Source organism: Callospermophilus lateralis, chromosome 1, assembly GCF_048772815.1.
Source record: "Callospermophilus lateralis isolate mCalLat2 chromosome 1, mCalLat2.hap1, whole genome shotgun sequence".
Taxonomy (NCBI): Eukaryota; Metazoa; Chordata; class Mammalia; order Rodentia; family Sciuridae; genus Callospermophilus; species Callospermophilus lateralis.
In genome coordinates, this window is record NC_135305.1 from 166,890,371 (window position 1) to 166,910,370 (window position 20,000).

Genomic DNA, 20,000 nt, shown 5'->3' on the forward strand with positions numbered 1-20,000 from the left:
GTCACACACAGGAGGGTTTAAGCCTTTCTCAGGGGACTTTAAGCCTTTCTCTTTTTCCTTCTACCACTTTTCTTCAGCTCTTGAGGAAAATATGATTCATCACACCTCAGATATGACTGCCATGTTATAAACACAGAAAAACTATTCTTTTATCTTGTGGTTTGATACTACTCACTTAACAACACTACCTGATTCAGATGAACTTTTAAGACAGACATTAATAGGAGTTCAAACAAATTAATCATTTTATTTAGTTTTTATTTGTTCAAATTAGATATACATGACAGTAGAAAGCACTTTGACACTTCATAAACAAGTGGAGTATAACTTCTCATTTTTTAAGTCGTACATGATGAAGAATTGCACTGGTCATGTAATCATATAGACATACAGGGTAATAATGTCTTACTGATTCTACTATCCTTTCAATCCTCATACTCTCTCCCCTCCCTTAACAAACAAATGAATCTTTTACATCATCTCTTTTCTGACAGTGTACATTATCTTTTAACTGCCTTCTCTGTTTTCATTTTTATTTAAACACATGGTTTTTAGTAAGTCTACAGATTCATTTGTTAATCACTTCTAGAAACACCCTCACAGACACTTTCTAAAATAATACCTTGCAATATATTAGGACATTTCTTAACATAGTCACATTGATTCATAAAAGCACCAATATATAAACTTAATAATAGCAATATGGTAATATATGTTGTATTATTTTCCTAGAACTGATATAATAGATGACCACAAACAAGATGGCTCAAAACAACATAAGTTTATTTTTTCACATTTCAATTGAACAAAAGTAGAGAAGAAAGGTGTTAGGCCAGAGTGGTTCCTTCTGGTTTTCCTGAGGGTGCATCTGTCCCATGCTCTCCCCTAGCTTCTAGTTATTTCCAGCAGTTATTCATGATTCCTGGGTTGTTGTTGCACCATTCCGATTTTTGTCTTTGCTTTCTCTGGCCTTCTCTAAAACTTTAAGTATGTCACCTCCTTTTCTTATAACAATACCAATCTTTGAACTTAAGGTCAATTGTTATTCATTTTGATCTCATTTAAAATGAAATTAACACTGGTAAACACCTAAGAAAGGTTGTTCATTGCTCCTTATTAGAGCTATATCCACTTTAATCAGAATTGGCTGTCCATTCAAGGTACATTTGTTAGTTTAACAAAAGCTCTTTAGATAAATAATTATCACAGGACTTCTCATAGAAAATAGGTATCTTTTTAAATTTTTTTAAAGAGAGAGAGAGAGAGAGAGAGAGAAGAGAGAGAGAGAATTTTAATATTTTTATTTTTTAGTTTTTGGCGGACACAACATCTTTGTTTGTATGTGGTGCTGAGGATCAAACCCGAGCTGCATGCATGCTAGACGAGCATGCTACCGCTTGAGCTACATCACCAGCCCTGAAAATAGTTCTTGTGTCTAACTACTATATATATATAAACACTTACAACCCAGGTTCTCACTGTAAAGTTGGATGAGAGATACCTAAAGTACAAAATTAATCTTCAGTGGAAGTTAAAATATTAAAATTTCTAATTCAATATATGAAAATCTGGGGATTATTTTTATATCTCTATGTCCTTCTTACAACTCTTCTAATTTCACCATAAATACTAATAGAAAAAAATTATCTGATTTAAGCAAATTATATAAGTTTGATTAAAATGTGTAAAAGTATTAAGAGATGCTGGAGTATTATTTACTCAATAGTATGTTTTACTCTTACATAGAACATTTAGTCAAGTGGAACACTGTGAGGTCTGTCATTTAATGACAGGATTCAACATGATTGTTAACATATAAACAAATATTCAGTTATAAGAACATACTGCATACATAAGGTATATATAGGTGAAAAATGCACTGTAAACTGGCATGATGGTCCATGCTTGTAATCCAAGTAAATTGGGAGGCTGAGAAGTTTTAGAAGTTTAAATTCAGCCTCAGCAACTTAGTGTTGTTTCAAGCAACTTAGCAAGACCAGTCTCAAAATTTGAAAAAGTGGGAGAGGACTTTGGAATGTGGCTCTGTGTTTTAAAATCCCTTAATTTAAACTGCAGTACAAAATGTAATATTTCAAACATTAAAATTCAGTGTAAAACATCAAAAATAGCTTTTTAAAAATTTGTTATGAGATTTATTTTTTGAGAGAGAGAGACAGAGAGAGAGAGAGAGAGAGAGAGAGAGAGAGAGTTTTTTATATTTATTTTTTAGTTTTTAGCATTCACAACATCTTTATTTGTATGTGGTGCTGAGGATCGAAGCCAGCACCGCACACATGCCAGGTGAGTGTGCTACCACTTGAGCCACATCCTCAGCTCAAAAATAGATTTCTTATAATTATTTTCTCCAATATTCAAAAGTGAGAATAGTTAGTAATCTTTGATTTAGAAAAAAATTCATACACTTTCAAAGATGAGGTTTCTGCACTATGCATGTATAATAATTATGATTGTTATTTCTACCAAATAACTGGATAATGTTTAATAAAGTTAAGCAAAAGTTAAACTACTCATTTTCTATATTTATATTAGTTCTGTCTTTCACTGATCCTCATATACATCAAGGTGTAATGTATAGGTAATGACTTTACTATACTCTCATATTTGTCAAGTTGTTTATTGTAAATGTTTTGTTGTTATATAAGGCATTCATTTTGGACAAAATATGTTCAATGTTCACTACTAGTATGAGTTTTAAAATGTTCAATGAATTGAAAAGTTGAATCAAGTTTTGGAAATATTATTTACCTTTTTAGGATTTCTGGGCACAATGAATTCTCTAAAAATCAGTAGTGTTTAAGAAACATGCAGCTTTGAAACATTTTTTTTCCCCATTTGTATTCTCTCTAACCAGTATGTATCCTCAGGAGCTGAGTATCGGTGAACCAATTATGGAGGCATTGTCACATTGTCAATTTTCACATTTCAAAAATTTCTCTCTGCTGTGATGATTGTGGAGAGGATTAAATGTTGACCCATCCTTAAAGAAATGGTAAAAAGTTCTTATTTGTAGAGCTTCACTCCAGTGTGTTTTCTTGGATGTCTAATAGTGTGTGATATATAATTAAAAATGTTTCTATATTCTCTACATTTGTAGTCTTCTTTCCAGAATAAATAGCCTAGTAGTGGTGAAAAAGTTTTGATTTCTTATTAAAAGATTTGCTGCACTGTTTCCTTTTATAGGGGTTCTTTTCTGTATAAATTCTGTGGTTACTAAGGTTTGATTTTTATTTAAAAGCATTATCACTTTCTTCATATTTTGAAGGTTTCTAACCAGAGTGTCCTCTGATGTGGTAAATAAAGTTTTATTTTTTATTAAAAGCTTTGCCACATTATTCACATTTGGAGGGCTACTGTCCAGTGTGAGTTCTTCTGTAGCAAGTAAGGCCTGTTTTTCCACTAAAATCATTGCCACATTCCTTATATTTGAGGGCTTCTCTCCAATGTGAATTCTCCTGTGGCAAATAAGGCCTGTTTTTTGACTAAGAGCTTTTCCACATTCTTTACATTTGTGGGGCTTCTCTCCAGTGTGAGTTCTGCTGTGGCGAACAAGGTGAATTTTTTGACTAAAAGCTTTGCCACATTCTTTACATTTGTGGGGCTTCTCTCCAGTGTGAGTTCTGCTGTGGCGAACAAGGTGAATTTTTTGACTAAAAGCTTTGCCACATTCATTACATTTGTAGGACTTCTCTCCAGTGTGAGTTCTGTTGTGGCAAATAAGGTTTCCTTTTTGACTAAAAGCTTTGCCACATTCATTACATTTGTAGGGCTTCTCTCTAGTGTGAGTTCTGCTATGGTAAATAAGCTGTATTTTTTGACTAAAAGCTTTTCCACATTCTTTACATTTGTAGGGCTTCTCTCTAGTGTGAGTTCCATTGTGGCAAATAAGGCCTGATTTTTTATTAAAAGCTTTGCCACATTCTTTATACTTGTAGGGCTTCTCTCCAGTGTGAGTTCTATTGTGACAAATAAGGGCTGCTTTTTGACTAAAAGCTTTGCCACATTCTTTACATTTGTAGGGCTTCTCTAAAGTATGAGTTCTGTTGTGGCAAATAAGGCTTCCTTTTTGACTAAAAGCTTTGCCACATTCATTACATTTGTAGGGCTTTGCTCCCGTGTGAGTTCTGTTGTGGTAAATAAGGCTTGTTTTTTGACTGAAAGCTTTTCCACATTCTTCACATTTGTACGGCTTCTCTCTAGTGTGAGTTCCATTGTGGAAAATAAGGCCTGATTTTTGATAAAAAGCTTTGCCACACTCTTTACATTTGTAGGGCTTCTCTCCAGTGTGAGTTCTATTGTGACAAATAAGGGCTGCTTTTTGACTAAAAGCTTTGCCACATTCTTTACATTTGTAGGGCTTCTCTCCAGTGTGAGTTCTGTTGTGGCAAATAAGGCTTCCTTTTTGACTAAAAGCTTTGCCACATTCATTACATTTGTAGGGCTTTGCTCCCGTGTGAGTTCTGTTGTGGTAAATAAGGCTTGTTTTTTGACTAAAAGCTTTGCCACATTCTCCACATTTGTAGGGCTTCTCTCCAGTATGAGTTCTTCTATGGCAAATAAGGCCTGCTTTTGATTAAAAGCTTTGCAACATTCTTTACATTCATAGGTCTTCTTTTCAGTGTGAATTCTGCTTTGCTTAATAAAGATTGATTTTTCTTTAAAAACTTTACCACATTCTGCCCATTGGTAGAACATCTCTCTAGCATGGGGTCTTCTGTGGTAAATAAGACTTTTTTTTTTTACTAAAAGCTTTGCCACATTGTTTATATTTGTAGGGCTTCTCTCCAGTATAAATTTTTTGTTGGTGAACAAGGCCTGATTTTTGATACAATTCCTGAAGTTTACTCTCACTTATAGTTTTCCATAATTTCTTTTCTTGTAAATAGTCAAGATAACAATTTCTATATTTCCCACTTATCACTTTGTGAAATATATGTTTTATGCCCTTTTCTGGTGAATATTCTTTGTTGTGATGAGGAGTCATGGCTGAAGTAAACAAAAAAAATTTTTTTAAATTACATACTACACTGGGATAAATATATTTGCATACACAACATGAAATTAAAGTAAAATAAGTACAATAGGAGTGTAGCAGATTTGTAAATCCAAAGTTATCATTAATCCAGAAATATATCAGTTCAATAAAAACGTACAGACAAAATTACCTTGGGAATATTACCCAAATTCTTGTAGAGACCACAGTATCAAGAGGAGTACATCATTAAGTAGAGTAATACAGTAGAGAGAAGGAAAGTATGTTACTTTTATCAACCATAGACTTTTGTCCTCCATAAGATAGCATTCTATACTAGTTACCTTCACTCTCGGTAGAATAAGAAAAATGTAAAACACATACAAACATCTGTAGCTTTTTCAAAAAGTGTCTGAAAACTGGTTTTTATCTACCATGACATAGAGACATGAAAATAACTAATAGATTTTGGGTGATAATACCACAAATATTCAATAAGGATAAAGTGGCTATGGACTCTTAAAAAGAAATATGAACAAAAATTTTACTAAGAAATATACAAATGTATGTCTATAAAATTTTCCATAAAAACATGTTTAAAACACTATAAAAACCTTGCATAGCCTATGGCCATAATTCTTGGATGAAATCAACATATGGCAATTAAGTATAATAAATTGATTTTTATAGTTTTAAATTTGTGTGATATGATGATTTCTTTTAATGACAAATACGACGTTGTGTATTTACTACATATATTATGGTATCTTATACCATATATACAAGGTAAAATGACTAAAATGAGTCAACACATGCATTACTTTATATAATTATCAGTTTTGTACTTACAAGGTATTGTATTTCTTCTATTAGTATTTATGAAGAACATAATATACTACACTCACCATGTGGTAAACAAAACTCTTGACCTTCTTTTGCCCACTAAAATAGAAATATGGAGACTTTGACTAACAATGTGAACCCTACACAAAACACAGTACCTGGTGAGCAAAACTTTACTCACTAAATTTCTGACTTCCACATGTGAATCAAAAGCTCCTGCAACTGACTCTCTGCCTGCCATATTTTACTTAATGCAAAGTCCTGTATATATATCTTATAACACTTTAAGAGACAAAATATTTTATATAACTAAATAATAATAGTATATAAGTACAATATTTGTACTCATTTAATCATTGATGGGCACATACATTGAGTCCAAGAACAATATTTGCACTGAACACAAAAGCAGAGGTATCTCTTCAATTTGCTGATTTAATTGTTCATGGATATATATTTAGTACTGGCATTTCTGGATCTTGAGGTCATCCAACTTTTAATTTTTTTTTATGTGTGATGCTTGGAATTAAGCCCCCAAATTCTATATCACTAAATAAACACAAGGTCTTTTTAAAATTATTTGAGTCTCGTTGTTTCTAAATTTCTGTGACTTGCCTCAAACTTGAAGTACTTTTGCATGGCATCCCAATTAGCTAGTATTATAAGGATGTAGCACTGCACTTGCCTATTTTTATTTATTTAAAAGTTTTGATACTTTTTTTCCCAAAAAATGACTATATAATCTACTGTGGGCTGTTTTAATGAACAAATCAATTAAAATAGTACATCTAATAAAGATAAAGAAAAGCACGGCTTAATCCGTGACCAAACAAAACATTAACAACTGAACATTAGGATACTGATAATTATGAATAATTCAGAGAACACTAAATAACTATTTAAAGAAAGTTTAGTGAATGAAATTGAGATGAATAATGTTAATATAAATGAGCACAAATTATGTGTATGAATAATTCTTTAAGAAAAAATGAGAGAGGCATTTCTGGTGTAAAAAGCTGATATTCTACCAATATGGGAGAGGCTTATCAAGCAGGACTATAATTTCAAGTCCAGTCTAAGCAACTTAGTGAGATATTGTGAAAAATTAAAAACCTATAGGATATATAAAGGGAAGTGGGATATATATATATATATATATATATATATATATATATATATATATATATTCCAAGCATGCCACAGTGAAAAACAATGAACCAGAATTAAATTATTAATCAAAATAGAAAAAAATATAAGAAATATAGAAAACAACTTTCAAAGTAGAAGTATAATGAGTTTTTCACTTCAAAATATTTATGATTATTAATGCATTATTGCAAAACACAATCAAAAGAAAAAAATTACTAATGGAATTGAATCTAAAAGAAAAAACTGCCAAGTCAGTTCCACCAGAGAGCATGGCAAGGAATCAAGCATGATCTACTCTCAAAGGCCCTATTAATTTAAAGACAGATAATGCCCTTGCCTATACATCTCATTCTTTTGCACATTTTTTTTTTTATCAATGAGATATAGTTTTAAATCATGACATTTCTCATAATCCTCCTGGACAAGCTTTGGTTGAATGAGCAAATTATATCCTTAAAACTTGCCTTTTAAAACAGAAACAAAAAAGGGATCTAGCCTCTCTCATATTAATGATGCTTTATACATTGTTTTATTTATAGTTAATGTGATCAATATACAACACAAAATTAATGCTCAAAATTAGTCAACAGCCTTGAATAGACATTTTATTCCCAAACAGCCATTACCAAAAAATATGTAATATATAAAATTCCACCAGACCCAGCATGACAAGACCCTATGATCACATGGGGAAAAGCACAGACTGCTATCCTTGTGCCAACAGGTCCTGTTTGGACTCTAGCTCAATGCATGAGATGTACCAATTATGAATAGATAACAGGGACTTCCAAGCTGATTCCTAAGTTTTATTTAATCCTGGAAGAGGAGAGTCCCCCCAAAGAACAGGACAATGATCATTCACCTTGAAAGAGAATAAACATTAAAACAGGATCCCAAGATACTATAATTGCAGTGACTTGGGGGAATATAAAATTATTAACAGCCTCAGCTCAACAGATGTTGGCTCAAATCGGGTTAGAATGTACTCTAGATTACTTAGTTACTTCTTTGACTACTAAACTCACAAAAAGCTCTGTAAATGCTTTGATCTTAATAGCAATGTTGCTCAGTTTTTGTACACCAGCTGTGGGAAATTCTTCACTGTGAGATCCTGGACTTCTACAACCCATTATAATGTCTGTACTCACTTTTCTGTTATATTCCTGCAAAAATGTCTCATGGTACCCATTGTTGTCTTAGCAGACTGTGTTCTAACCATCCTCATGGTAATAGGCCACTATGGTGAGTAATGTATTCATAAAAGATCTATTCCCCTTGATAAAAACTGTGATGATTCAGTGAACCTTCTCTCTAAGGCAGAATTTGATGCTTTGACATTCTTCTTAGTGGGTATCCCTGGACTAACTCTAGGGGCTTACAAAACCACTATGAAACTAGCCTATTCTATTATAAAAAGTATTTGTCATGCCTCCATGGCCATTAATATGCTTAATGAAGAACAAAAACAACATTGCCAAGCCATGCTTGACAATCAGACTGCAATTGATTATGTGCTATTGTTACATCAAAAAGGATGCCAGAAGTTTAATAACATGTGTTCCTTCAATTTAAGTGATAATAGTAATTTTATTTCAAAAGAGTTATATTACCTTAAAGATATCATTAATAAGGCCCAACAAGATGATAGAAGTTTAGATTTGTTGGATTGGATAACTTCCTGTTTACTAAATTTCAACTGGGTCAAAAAATATTCATAGGTAGATATTTACTGATGTTGGGATACTTACATTGCACTTGCTGTAGTCTATGCCTGCCCTATTTTTTGCCCCCACCATTATTAAGGAGAAAACTGATATTATTTTTTCAAGATGCCTTAAAAAATTGGGGAAGGGGAGCTGTAGGTATTCTGATCATGGAAATAGACAGGAAAGTGTGGAGGTGATGGTGACTGACACCCTGAGTCCCACAATTATAATTCTCAGCAGTTTCTCCCTAAAGCTACTAAGATAACTATACAGGTACACTATCTAGTTTCTGTGGTAATGTTCTTAGGGAGAAAGGACTCTTTGTTTGTATTAACTGTACCTTATTTTGCTTAGCTAGCATTTGGGATTGAGAAAATACTAGGTTAGAAATGTAGTCATGGTAACAGAAGCTATGTAATTTTGGAGTATACTACATGCATCCATGAAGAGGAAGAGGAGTAGCCACTTCTTCTTTTCTCCTTTGCAGTGTGTGTGTGTGTGTGTGTGTGTGTGTGTGTGTGTGTGTGTGTGTGTTTGTCTTCTGTTTGCTTCCTTACAGGTTTCTTCAAAAGAAGGTTTGTAACAGATCATGCTGGCCCTCACAATGATAGGTAAGTATTGGTGGTCAATCTGAATAAACTGGGACATCACTTAAAAAAAAACAGAGAACCAAAAAGAATTTGAAAATGTGATAAACATAGGGTTGTATGTTTTCAATGATAACAAAAGAAATAAACCTAAGCTTCTGAAAAATCCTTTCTGCTGGATAACTACTCCATCAACATTTTTAAGTTTGGGTTCCTCCTGGACATTTGGGCCTCTCAACTGCTATGTGTAGGATATAATAGTTTACATCACTGAATTATGCTAGGTACTACTTATCTAAAGTGAAAGATACATAACAAACCAAAAAAATAAAGAGATTAAAGAGTAAAATAGTATCTATTAAAGAGTAAAATATCTGTGCTAAAAAATGCCCTTTTTGTTTGAAGCAAAAAATTGAAACTCATTCTTACAGAGAAGTTCCCAGAAGATATTTTGCAAGAGAAGTAAATTAAATAATAATTATTAATTTAAAATTCTAAAGGGAAATTATACTTACCCAGGAAGGCCAAATTTCTGTAGTTCTCTAACATCACATCTCTAAAAGTTTTTCTGAGCAGGCTGAATGCACTCCCACTCCTCTTCAGTGAAATCAATGGCCACATCCCTGAATGTTAACACTTCCTGAAATAAGAATATGTAAATAAATAACACATTGACCACATGAACATTTGCACAGTTTGTAATGTAACTGAAGTTGAAATGAGAGTTAGTAGAATATCATGTAGGTAGTGACTAATTATTAAGTTGTTTTTGAACATGATGACACTATTATCTACTTCTGCAGAAAAAGTATTTAAGTTCAAAAAAGTATATATACTACACATTTATGAAATACAGTATAAAACTCAGGCATCACCACAAAAATATACATTTCATAATTTTTATAGCATGAGCTAAATTGTACATGTCATTCAGATGAAAAAAAAAATTGGTAATAAGAAAGGGAAACCTCAAATGTTAATTGTCCAACCATTAATCAGAAATTTACTCAGGTGTAGAATCCTATATATTATTTCTGTAATGGAGCTGGCTTTTCTGAATATGTAGTGAGATCTCTAGTAATTCCAACACCAATGGCATAAGAAAAACTTTTAAATATTACAAGGAAGACAGACCACTTAAAGAAAACATTCAATAGTAAATTTAAGTTCAAACATTTTATAGTATTTATGTATGTTATTAAAATAGAAAATACCAACAATAATCTTGTTTGGACTTATATTTTTAAAAATTTTATCAATTTTTAATGTATGAAATAAAAAAATATAAATATGCAGAAAAACATTCTCGTTTTCTTTTTGGTGATATGGATCTAACATAGGTCATGCTCTATCATTAAGCCATATCCCAGGCCCTACACTTATTCCTGAAAATCACTCATGATTTTCTTCCTACACACCTTAAATAATTGTTATTCCAAAAATTACCACTAATTTTCAAATTAGCACATCTAAATGTAATTTCATGCACTGAATTTTACAATTACTCATTGAGCAATGAAATATTTCCACTTTAAAAACAAGAAGGTCCACCCTGCTGAAGAGAGTTTAGATTCTGCACAAACAATTATACAAAATGGCTCTCTTTTCCACAACCTCACTTAAATATACACACAGCCCCCAAATTTATCTAATTAGTTGTAGTAAAACTAATGAAAACTGGGAATAGAGAGCAATACAAAGATCAGCCTCACTGAATTGGGAAGAAAAGCTGTTATCTTTCCTGCAGATGAGCTTTTCCTCCAAATTGAAACACTATTGTATGATCAGAAGAAACTGCCCAATTCTCAGTTTTTTGTTTTGTTTTTTTTTTTGTGGGGGGGGGTCAGAGAAAAGAGGAGATTGCAACTCCAACATTCTGGATTTTACTTTGGATAATTAGGCACACTGAGAATGAGGAAGAACCATTGAATACCAGGTGGAGGAAGAAGATATACACTTCTGAGAGAAACACACAGCTCTCTGCCTGGAAAGCTAAGTGTCCAGAGAAAATAAATCCACAGAAAGGTCACGGAAACCCTTAAATACATAAATTATTTAACTGGTGAAATTTTTCTCCTGTATGAAGCCACTCAGGAGAGAGACTGAAATTCTCAGCCACAGAAAAATTTGTTTAAGGAGCACTCCAATAAAAAGAAGAAAACAGAGCTGTGCTATCCTTTAAAAATTGAAAGACCTGGAAAACAAGACTACTTAAGTTTTTCTGTTCAGAAATAAAGAATGACAAAATGTAAGTATTCTGACAGTGGAATTGTACAGGGAAGTGTTCCTCTGGTGAGCAAACTCATGGGGGGTAACTGACACTCTGTTTCCCATGCTTGGAATGCTCAGCAGTTTCTCTGTGAAGCTAGAAAGATAACTAAAACATGTTCAATATCTATTTACTATGATAATGCCCTTCAAGAAGAGGTTCTGTGTTTTATCACCCAGAACTCTGAGCGCCTGGGATTAAAGTAAAACAAAATACTAATGTAATCATTGAACCGATGATCCAATGTAATTTTTTGGGATAAATAAATGAGGCTGCTTGAAGAGCCGGCCATTCTTTCTTTCTTTTCCTGCCTCTACATCTTGTCTCAGTGTCTCCCTTTATTTTTTTACAACAAAAACACTGAAGTTTTAAAAGTATTCTGAAATACTAATAATAATGAAAGAAAAATGACTTATTAAATCTAATTATTCCAGCCAGACCGGAGCAGGAAGCCGCGACAGCCGCCCAGCCAGACCGGAGCAGGAAGCCGCGACAGCCGCCCAGCCAGACCGGAGCAGGAAGGCGCCAGCCGCCAGCCAGACCGGAGCAGGAAGGCACCAGCTGCTCAGCCAGACCGGAGGAGGAAGTCCGGTCCCGCCCCGAGCGCTAATCTCCAGGAAGCCCATCAACCCTTAAAACCCATCAAAGTGGGTGTGGCTACCAGCACAGTTGCGGCTGATCCAGGTACCTGGTTTCCAACTCCCCCACCCTTAGCTGCGATAACTCAAAATATATCCCACAAGCTTTTGGGGATTGTAGCTATCAACACAAAACAACAACTGTAGAGGCACCTGGTTTCTACCTCAGAGACTAGAGTAGGGAAGATACAGGTGGAAGCTCATTTCCCTTCACACTGGCTATACCCACCACCCTGAATACAGAGGCTCAAACTAGGAATAGACAACGCCACCTACTGGAAGCAAGGAAAACAGTGTTCTGAGAGACTTTTTTTTTTCCTCTCTTTCTCTTTTCTTCTCTCTCTTCCACAACTTCAGCATATGTGAAACCAAGAACTGAGCATGAACAACTGAATTACCAAAGTAATATAATATAGAGGAATTGCATATACCCCACCTCCCTCCCATTTTTTTTCTGTATTTCTATCTTACTTCCCTTTCCCTTCTCTTATTTCTCTTTTCTTCCTTGCTATATCTTTTCTTTTTTTTTCTAATTCATATTCTCTCTATACCACTTTCAATCTCCTAACTTTTGCTATCTATACATAGGGTAACTATCTAAATAGGAGGTTGAGTCTATACATTCTTCCATAAATTACCAGTCGAGTGGTTAGAGTTCTCCAAAGGTGCTAAGTTAGTTTAACCTCATTCCCTCACTCCTTTCTCTTTAAGTATAACATCCTTCGTCTGAAATTAAGTTTTCTATATGCCACCAGATATGGTACGCCTTTTATGAAACTAAGGAATATATTCTTAAGTAATAATTAAATCCAATATCTATAGTCTTAGAATCTAACTATAAATGTATTAATAATGAAAACTTGTCCTTAGATAATGTACTGTTGATATTGGGATCTGTTAACATTGTCTTTCTCCGAAAAAGAGGGATATTGGAGCTATTCAAGAACAATACAAATATATAAGGGGAAAAACATTAGCTCAGCAGTTTCACAAAGCTAGAAAGAATCATGAGCAGTATGAAAAGACAAGGAAAGAAAGGACCACAAACAATACAGGTCAATTCAACATTAGATGAGGTAATATCTGCAGCTGATGGAATGTCAGACAAAGAGTTCAGGATATACATGCTTCAGATGATCTGGAATCTCAAGGAAGACATTATTCATCAAATTCAGACAATGAAAACTCACTTTGACAATGAATTACATAAACAAATCCAAGAAGCAAAAGATCAACTCTATAGGGAGATAGAGGATATAAAAAACAAACAAACAGAAATCCTGGAAATGCAGGAAACAATAAACCAAATTAAAAACTCAAATGAGAGTATTACCAGCAGAGTAGAACACTTGGAAGATAGAACTTCAGACAACGAAGACAAAGTTTTTCAACTTGAAAAGAACATAGACAGCTCAGCGAGAATGTTAAGAAATCATGAGCAGAACATCCAAGAATTATGGGATAACATCAAGAAACCAAACCTAAGAGTTATTGGGATACAAGAGGGTACAGAGGTCCAAACCAAGGGAATGAGTAATCTATTCAATGAAATAATACTAGAAAACTTCCCAGACTTAAAGAATGAAAAAGAAATCCAAATACTAGAAGCCTACAGGACACCGAATATACAAAATCATAAGAGATCCACACCAAGACATATAATAATGAAGATGCCCAACATACAGAATAAGGAGAGAATCTTAAAAGCCACAAGAGAGAGGAAGCAGATTACATTTAAGGGTAAACCAATCAGGATAACTGCTGATCTTTCAACACAGACTCTGAAAGCTAGAAGATCCTGGAACAACATATTTCAAACGCTGAAAGAAAAAGGGTTCCAACCAAGAATCATGTATCCAGCGAAATTAAGCTTCAGGATTGAAGATGAAATAAAAATCTTCCACGATAAGCAAAAGTTAAAAGAATTTGCAGCTAGAAAACCAGCTCTTCAAAACATCCTTGGCAAAACATTACAGGAAGAGGAAATGAAAAATAACAATGAAAACCAACAACGGGAGGTAGTACAATAAAGGAAAAACTAAGCATAGAGGAAAAACTAATCATGTTAAGTGTCATACATAACCAAATATGGCTGGAAATACAAACCATATCTCAATAGTAACCCTAAATGTTAATGGCTTAAATGCACCAATCAAAAGACATAGGCTAGTAGAATGGATTTAAAAAAAAGATCCAACAATATGCTGCCTACAGGAGACTCATCTGATAGGAAAAGACATACACAGACTGAAGGTGAAAGGTTGGGAAAAATCATATCACTCATACGGACCCCGGAAGCAAGCAGGGGTGTCCATACTTGTATCAAATAAAATAGACTTCAAGCCAAAGTTAATCAAAAGGGATAAACAAGGAATACATACTGCTCAAGGGAACCATACACCAACAAGACTTGACGATCATTAATATATATGCCCCAAACAATGGTGCAGCTACGTTCATCAAACAAACTCTTCTCAAGTTCAAGAGTCTAATAGACCACAACACAATAATCATGGGAGATTTTAATACACCTCTCTCACCAATGGACAGATCTTCCAAACAAAAATTGAATAAAGAAACCATAGAGCTCAATAATACAATAAATAACTTAGACTTAATTGATATATACAGAATATACCACCCAACATCAAGCGGATACACTTTCTTCTCAGCAGCACATGGATCCTTCTCAAAAATAGACCATATATTATGTCACAGGGCAAAGCTTAGCAATTACAAAGGAGTTGAGATACTACCATGCATTTTATCTGATCATAATGGAATGAAATTGGAAATCAATAATAAAATGAGAAAGGAAAAACCCTACATCACATGGAGATTAAACAATATGCTACTGAATGAACAAAGGGTTACAGAAGACATCAAAGAGGAAATTAAAAAATTCTTAGAGGTAAACGAAAACTCAGAAACAACATATCGAAATCTTTGGGACACTATGAAAGCAGTACTAAGAGGAAAATTCATTTCATGGAGTTCATTCCTTAAAAGAAGGAGAAGCCAACAAATAAATGACCTCATACTACACCTCAAAGCCTTAGAAAAAGAAGAACAAATCAGCAGCAAATACAGTAGAAGGCAAGAAATAATTAAAATTAGAGCAGAAATCAATGAAATCGAAACAAAAGAAACAATCGAAAAAATTGACAAAACTAAAAGTTGGTTCTTTGAAAAAATAAATAAGATTGATAGACCACTAGCCACGCTAACAAAGAGAAGAAGAGAGAGAACCCAAATTACTAGCTTACGGGATGAAAAAGGTAACATCACAACAGACAATTCAGAAATACAGACGATAATTAGAAATTATTTTGAAACCCTATACTCTAATAAAATAGAAGATAGTGAAGGCATAGATAAATTCCTTGAGACATATGAACTACCCAGATTGAATCAGGAAGATATAAACAACCTAAACAGATCAATATCAAGGGAGGAAATAGAAGAAGCCATCAAAAGACTACCAACCAAGAAAAGCCCAGGACCGGATGGATATACAGCAGAGTTTTACAAAACATTTAAAGAGGAACTAATACCAATACTCCATAATCTATTTCAGGAGATAGAAAAAGAGGGAGAACTCCCAAATTCATTCTATGAGGCTAATATCACCCTGATTCCCAAACCAGAGAAGGACACCTCAAAGAAAGAAAACTACAGACCAATATCCCTAATGAATTTAGATGCAAAAATCCTCAATAAAATTCTGGCAAATCGTATACAAAAACATATCAAAAAGATTGTGCACCATGATCAAGTAGGATTCATCCCTGGGATGCAAGGCTGGTTCAATATACGGAAATCAATAAACGTTATTCACCACATCAATAGACTTAAAGATAAGAACCATATGATCATCTCGGTGGACGCAGAAAAAGCATTCGACAAAGTACAGCATCCCTTTATGTTTAAAACATTAGAAAAACTAGGGATAACAGGAACTTACCTCAAAATTATAAAAGCTATATATGCTAAGCCTCAGGCTAGCATCATTCTAAATGGAAAAAAACTGAAGGCATTCCCTCTAAAATCTGGAACAAGACAGGGATGCCCTCTCTCACCACTTCTATTCAATATAGTTCTCGAAACACTGGCCAGAGCAATTAGACAGACGAAAGAAATTAAAGGCATAAAAATAGGAAAAGAAGAACTTAAATTATCACTATTTGGGGATGATATGATCCTATACCTAGAAGACACAAAAGGGTCTACAAAGAAACTACTAGAGCTAATAAATGAATTCAGCAAAGTGGCTGGATATAAAATCAACACGCATAAATCAAAGGCATTCCTGTATATCAGCGACAAATCTTCTGAACTGGAAATGAGGACATCTACCCCATTCACAATAGCCTCAAAAAAAAAATAAAATACTTGGGAATCAACCTAACATAAGAGGTGAAAGATTTATACAATGAAAACTACAGAACCCTAAAGAGAGAAATAGAAGAAGATCTCAGAAGATGGAAAAATATACCCTGTTCATGGATAGGCAGAACTAACATCATCAAAATGGCAATATTACCAAAAGTTCTCTATAGGTTCAATGCAATGCCAATCAAAATCCCAACGGCATTTCTTGTAGAAATAGATAAAGCAATCATGAAATTCATATGGAAAAATAAAAGACCCAGAATAGCAAAAGCAATTCTAAGCAGGAAGTGTGAATCAGGAGGTGTAGCGATACCAGATTTCAAACTGTACTACAAAGCAATAGTAACAAAAACAGCATGGTACTGGTACCAAAACAGGCGGGTGGACCAATGGTATAGAATAGAGGACACAGAAACCAATCCACAAAATTACAACTATCTTATATTCGATAAAGGGGCTAAAAGCATGCAATGGAGGAAGGATAGCATCTTCAACAAATGGTGCTGGGAAAACTGGAAATCCATATGCAATAAAATGAAACTGAATCCCCTCCTCTCGCCATGCACAAAAGTTAACTCAAAATGGATCAAGGACCTTGATATCAAATCAGAGACTATGCGTCTGATAAATGAAAAGGTTGGCTCCGATCTACATATTGTGGGGTCGGGCTCCAAATTCCTTAATAGGACACCCATAGCACAAGAGTTAAAAACAAGAATAAACAAATGGGACTTACTTAAACTAAAAAGTTTTTTCTCAGCAAGAGAAACAGTAAGAGAGGTAAATAGGGAGCCTACATCATGGGAACAAATTTTTACTCCTCACACTTCAGATAGAGCCCTAATATCCAGAGTATACAACGAACTCAAAAAATTAAACAATAAGAAAACAAATAACAAAATCAACAAATGGGCCAAAGACCTGAACAGACACTTCTCAGAGGAGGACATACAATCAATCAACAAGTACATGAAAAAATGCTCACCATCTCTAGCAGTCAGAGAAATGCAAATCAAAACCACCCTAAGATACCATCTCACTCCAGTAAGATTGGCAGCCATTATGAAGTCGAACAATAACAAGTGCTGGCGAGGATGTGGGGAAAAGGGTACTCTTATACATTGCTGGTGGGACTGCAAAATGGTGAGGCCAATATGGAAAGCAGTATGGAGATTCCTGGGAAAGCCGGGAATGGAACCACCATTTGACCCAGCTATTGCCCTTCTTGGACTATTCCCTGAAGACCTCAAAAGAGCGTACTACAGGGATACTGCCACATCGATGTTCATAGCAGCACAATTCACAATAGCTAGACTGTGGAACCAACCCCGATGCCCCTCAATAGATGAATGGATAAAAAAAATGTGGCATTTATACACAATGGAGTACTACGCAGCACTAAGAAATGACAAAATCATGGAATTTGCAGGGAAATGGATGGCACTAGAGCAGATTATGCTAAGTGAAGCTAGCCAATCCCTAAAAAACAAATGCCAAATGTCTTCTTTGATATAATGAGAGCAACCAAGAACAGAGCAGGGAGGAAGAGCAGGAGGAAAAGATTAACATTAAGCAGAGTCATGAAGTGGGAGGGAAAGGGAGAGAAAAGGGAAATTGCTTGGAAATGGAAGGAGACCCTCATTGTTATACAAAATTACATATAAGAGTTTGTGAGGGGAATGGGAAAAAAATAAGGAGAGAAATGAATTACAGTAGATGGGGTAGAGAGAGAAGATGGGAGGGGAGGGGAGGTGGATAGTAGAGGATAGGAAAGGTAGCAGAATACAACAATTACTATTATGGTATTATGTAAAAATGTGGATGTGTAACCGATGTGATTCTGCAATCTTTGTAATGTTTTGAATAACCAATAATAAAAAAAAAATCTAATTATTGGGGATAAATCTATCAAACATATAATTGAAAATACAAGTGATTATTAAATTTGTGGATGTCAATCACCCTTACTCACAGTACTGGGAATATAATCTAGGGATTTTCCACCACTGAGCTGTACATACAGTCTTTTTTAAATGAAAAGTTTTAATTTTGAGAAGCTAAAGTACCCAGGCTGTCTTCAAATGTGGGATTCTCCTGCTGCCTTCCACTTCCAAAGTGCTGGAATTATGAGCAAGAGCCACTTTGCCCAGCTTCTCAATATCAAATCAAGGGAAAAAAAGAAGGCAAGTGAAACTACAATACTAGTAATAAGAAAGAATAATAACCATAGCCTGTCAGCAAATATATTTGACTTTGGTTTTGTGGGACTGTCTTATTTCTCTTAGTATGATGATTTCCACATCCATCCATTTACTGGCAAATATCATAAATTCATCTTATGAGCCCAGTAATACTCCATTGTGTATATATGCCACATTTTATATATCAATCTATCTGTTGTATATGTGTTTCATAGTTTGTGTATGCTAAAAACATATACTGTAATTTTATGTTGAAATACCTTTAAACATGGGATTTATTCTAAAAATAAATATATTAACTACTTCACAAATGAGAAAAAATAAAAATAAAAAAGACCTTTGGAGCACTGTACAGCATACGGATGCTGAAATGAATCTCAGGATTCGTTTCAACATGCTCAGCTGCCCAGGCATTCAAAAGTTTGCAGCTGTGGTTCAAGAGCACATAGCTACTGCCGCACAAGCTGGGAAACAGACGTTGGCCTCACCGATAGGCTTCGTTTTCTGAAGGAATGCAGGATACTGGAGTTAAAGGACCCTAGAGCTTCCATCAAGATTTCCAAAGAAACCCTTGAAGGTCAGGAAAAACATACCAGGGTGAAAATCTTGCAAGTATGACAGATGAAAGTGTGAGAAGGGAGGCAGTGCTGCAGTGGAGTTGTTCCAGATTGGCACATGGAATATGTACCAATGAAAACTATTGGCTGCAGACAAAGCCAGCCTAAGGGAGAGGCATGTAAGCTGCAACAAACAAAGTCACAGGGGTGGGGTACCTGTGTCCTTTTGAAAGCACATTTCATTGCCAATGTACCCCAGATGCTAGATTTGGTGCTACTAGACCTAATGTTTTCCCCCACTGGATTTAGGTCTTATTTTGATCACATTCCTTTTTTCTATGTCTATATCCATGTCTTTCGGAGTGGGATTTTGTACACTGTGACATTATATATTGGATGTGTATATTTTGCTTTTGATTTTTAAAAGGCTTCATGGCCAAGAATTCACCTCCAATCTCCAAGTATGCTTTGAACTTGAACTTTGGGGGAATCCTGGAAGTATTCTTACTGTGGGGAATCTTGAAGGTGGGCAAAATGTTTTGCTTTGTTATGATGCAAATTAGCATTAGGGGGGTTAGAAAAGGAGTATTATGGTTTAGATATAGTTTGTGCTCCAAAGAATCCTCTGTTAATACAGAAATACTAAGAGGTAAAATTGTTAGATTATA

General features: G+C 34.6%; 1 protein-coding gene across 1 annotated transcript in view; it reads right to left on the minus strand.

Annotated features, from left to right (window-relative positions):
* Positions 1–270: 270 nt before the first annotated feature.
* Positions 271–20,000, minus strand: part of LOC143408547 (uncharacterized) — a 123,562-nt gene continuing 103,832 nt past the window's right edge. The window contains exons 4-5 of the mRNA XM_076868432.1: positions 4,762–4,833; positions 271–4,581 (exon numbers count right to left, since the gene is read on the minus strand). Coding sequence (XP_076724547.1) covers positions 3,104–4,581; positions 4,762–4,833 — 1,550 coding nt within the window. The 3' untranslated portion in view covers positions 271–3,103. The remainder of the gene's footprint in view (positions 4,582–4,761; positions 4,834–20,000) is intronic.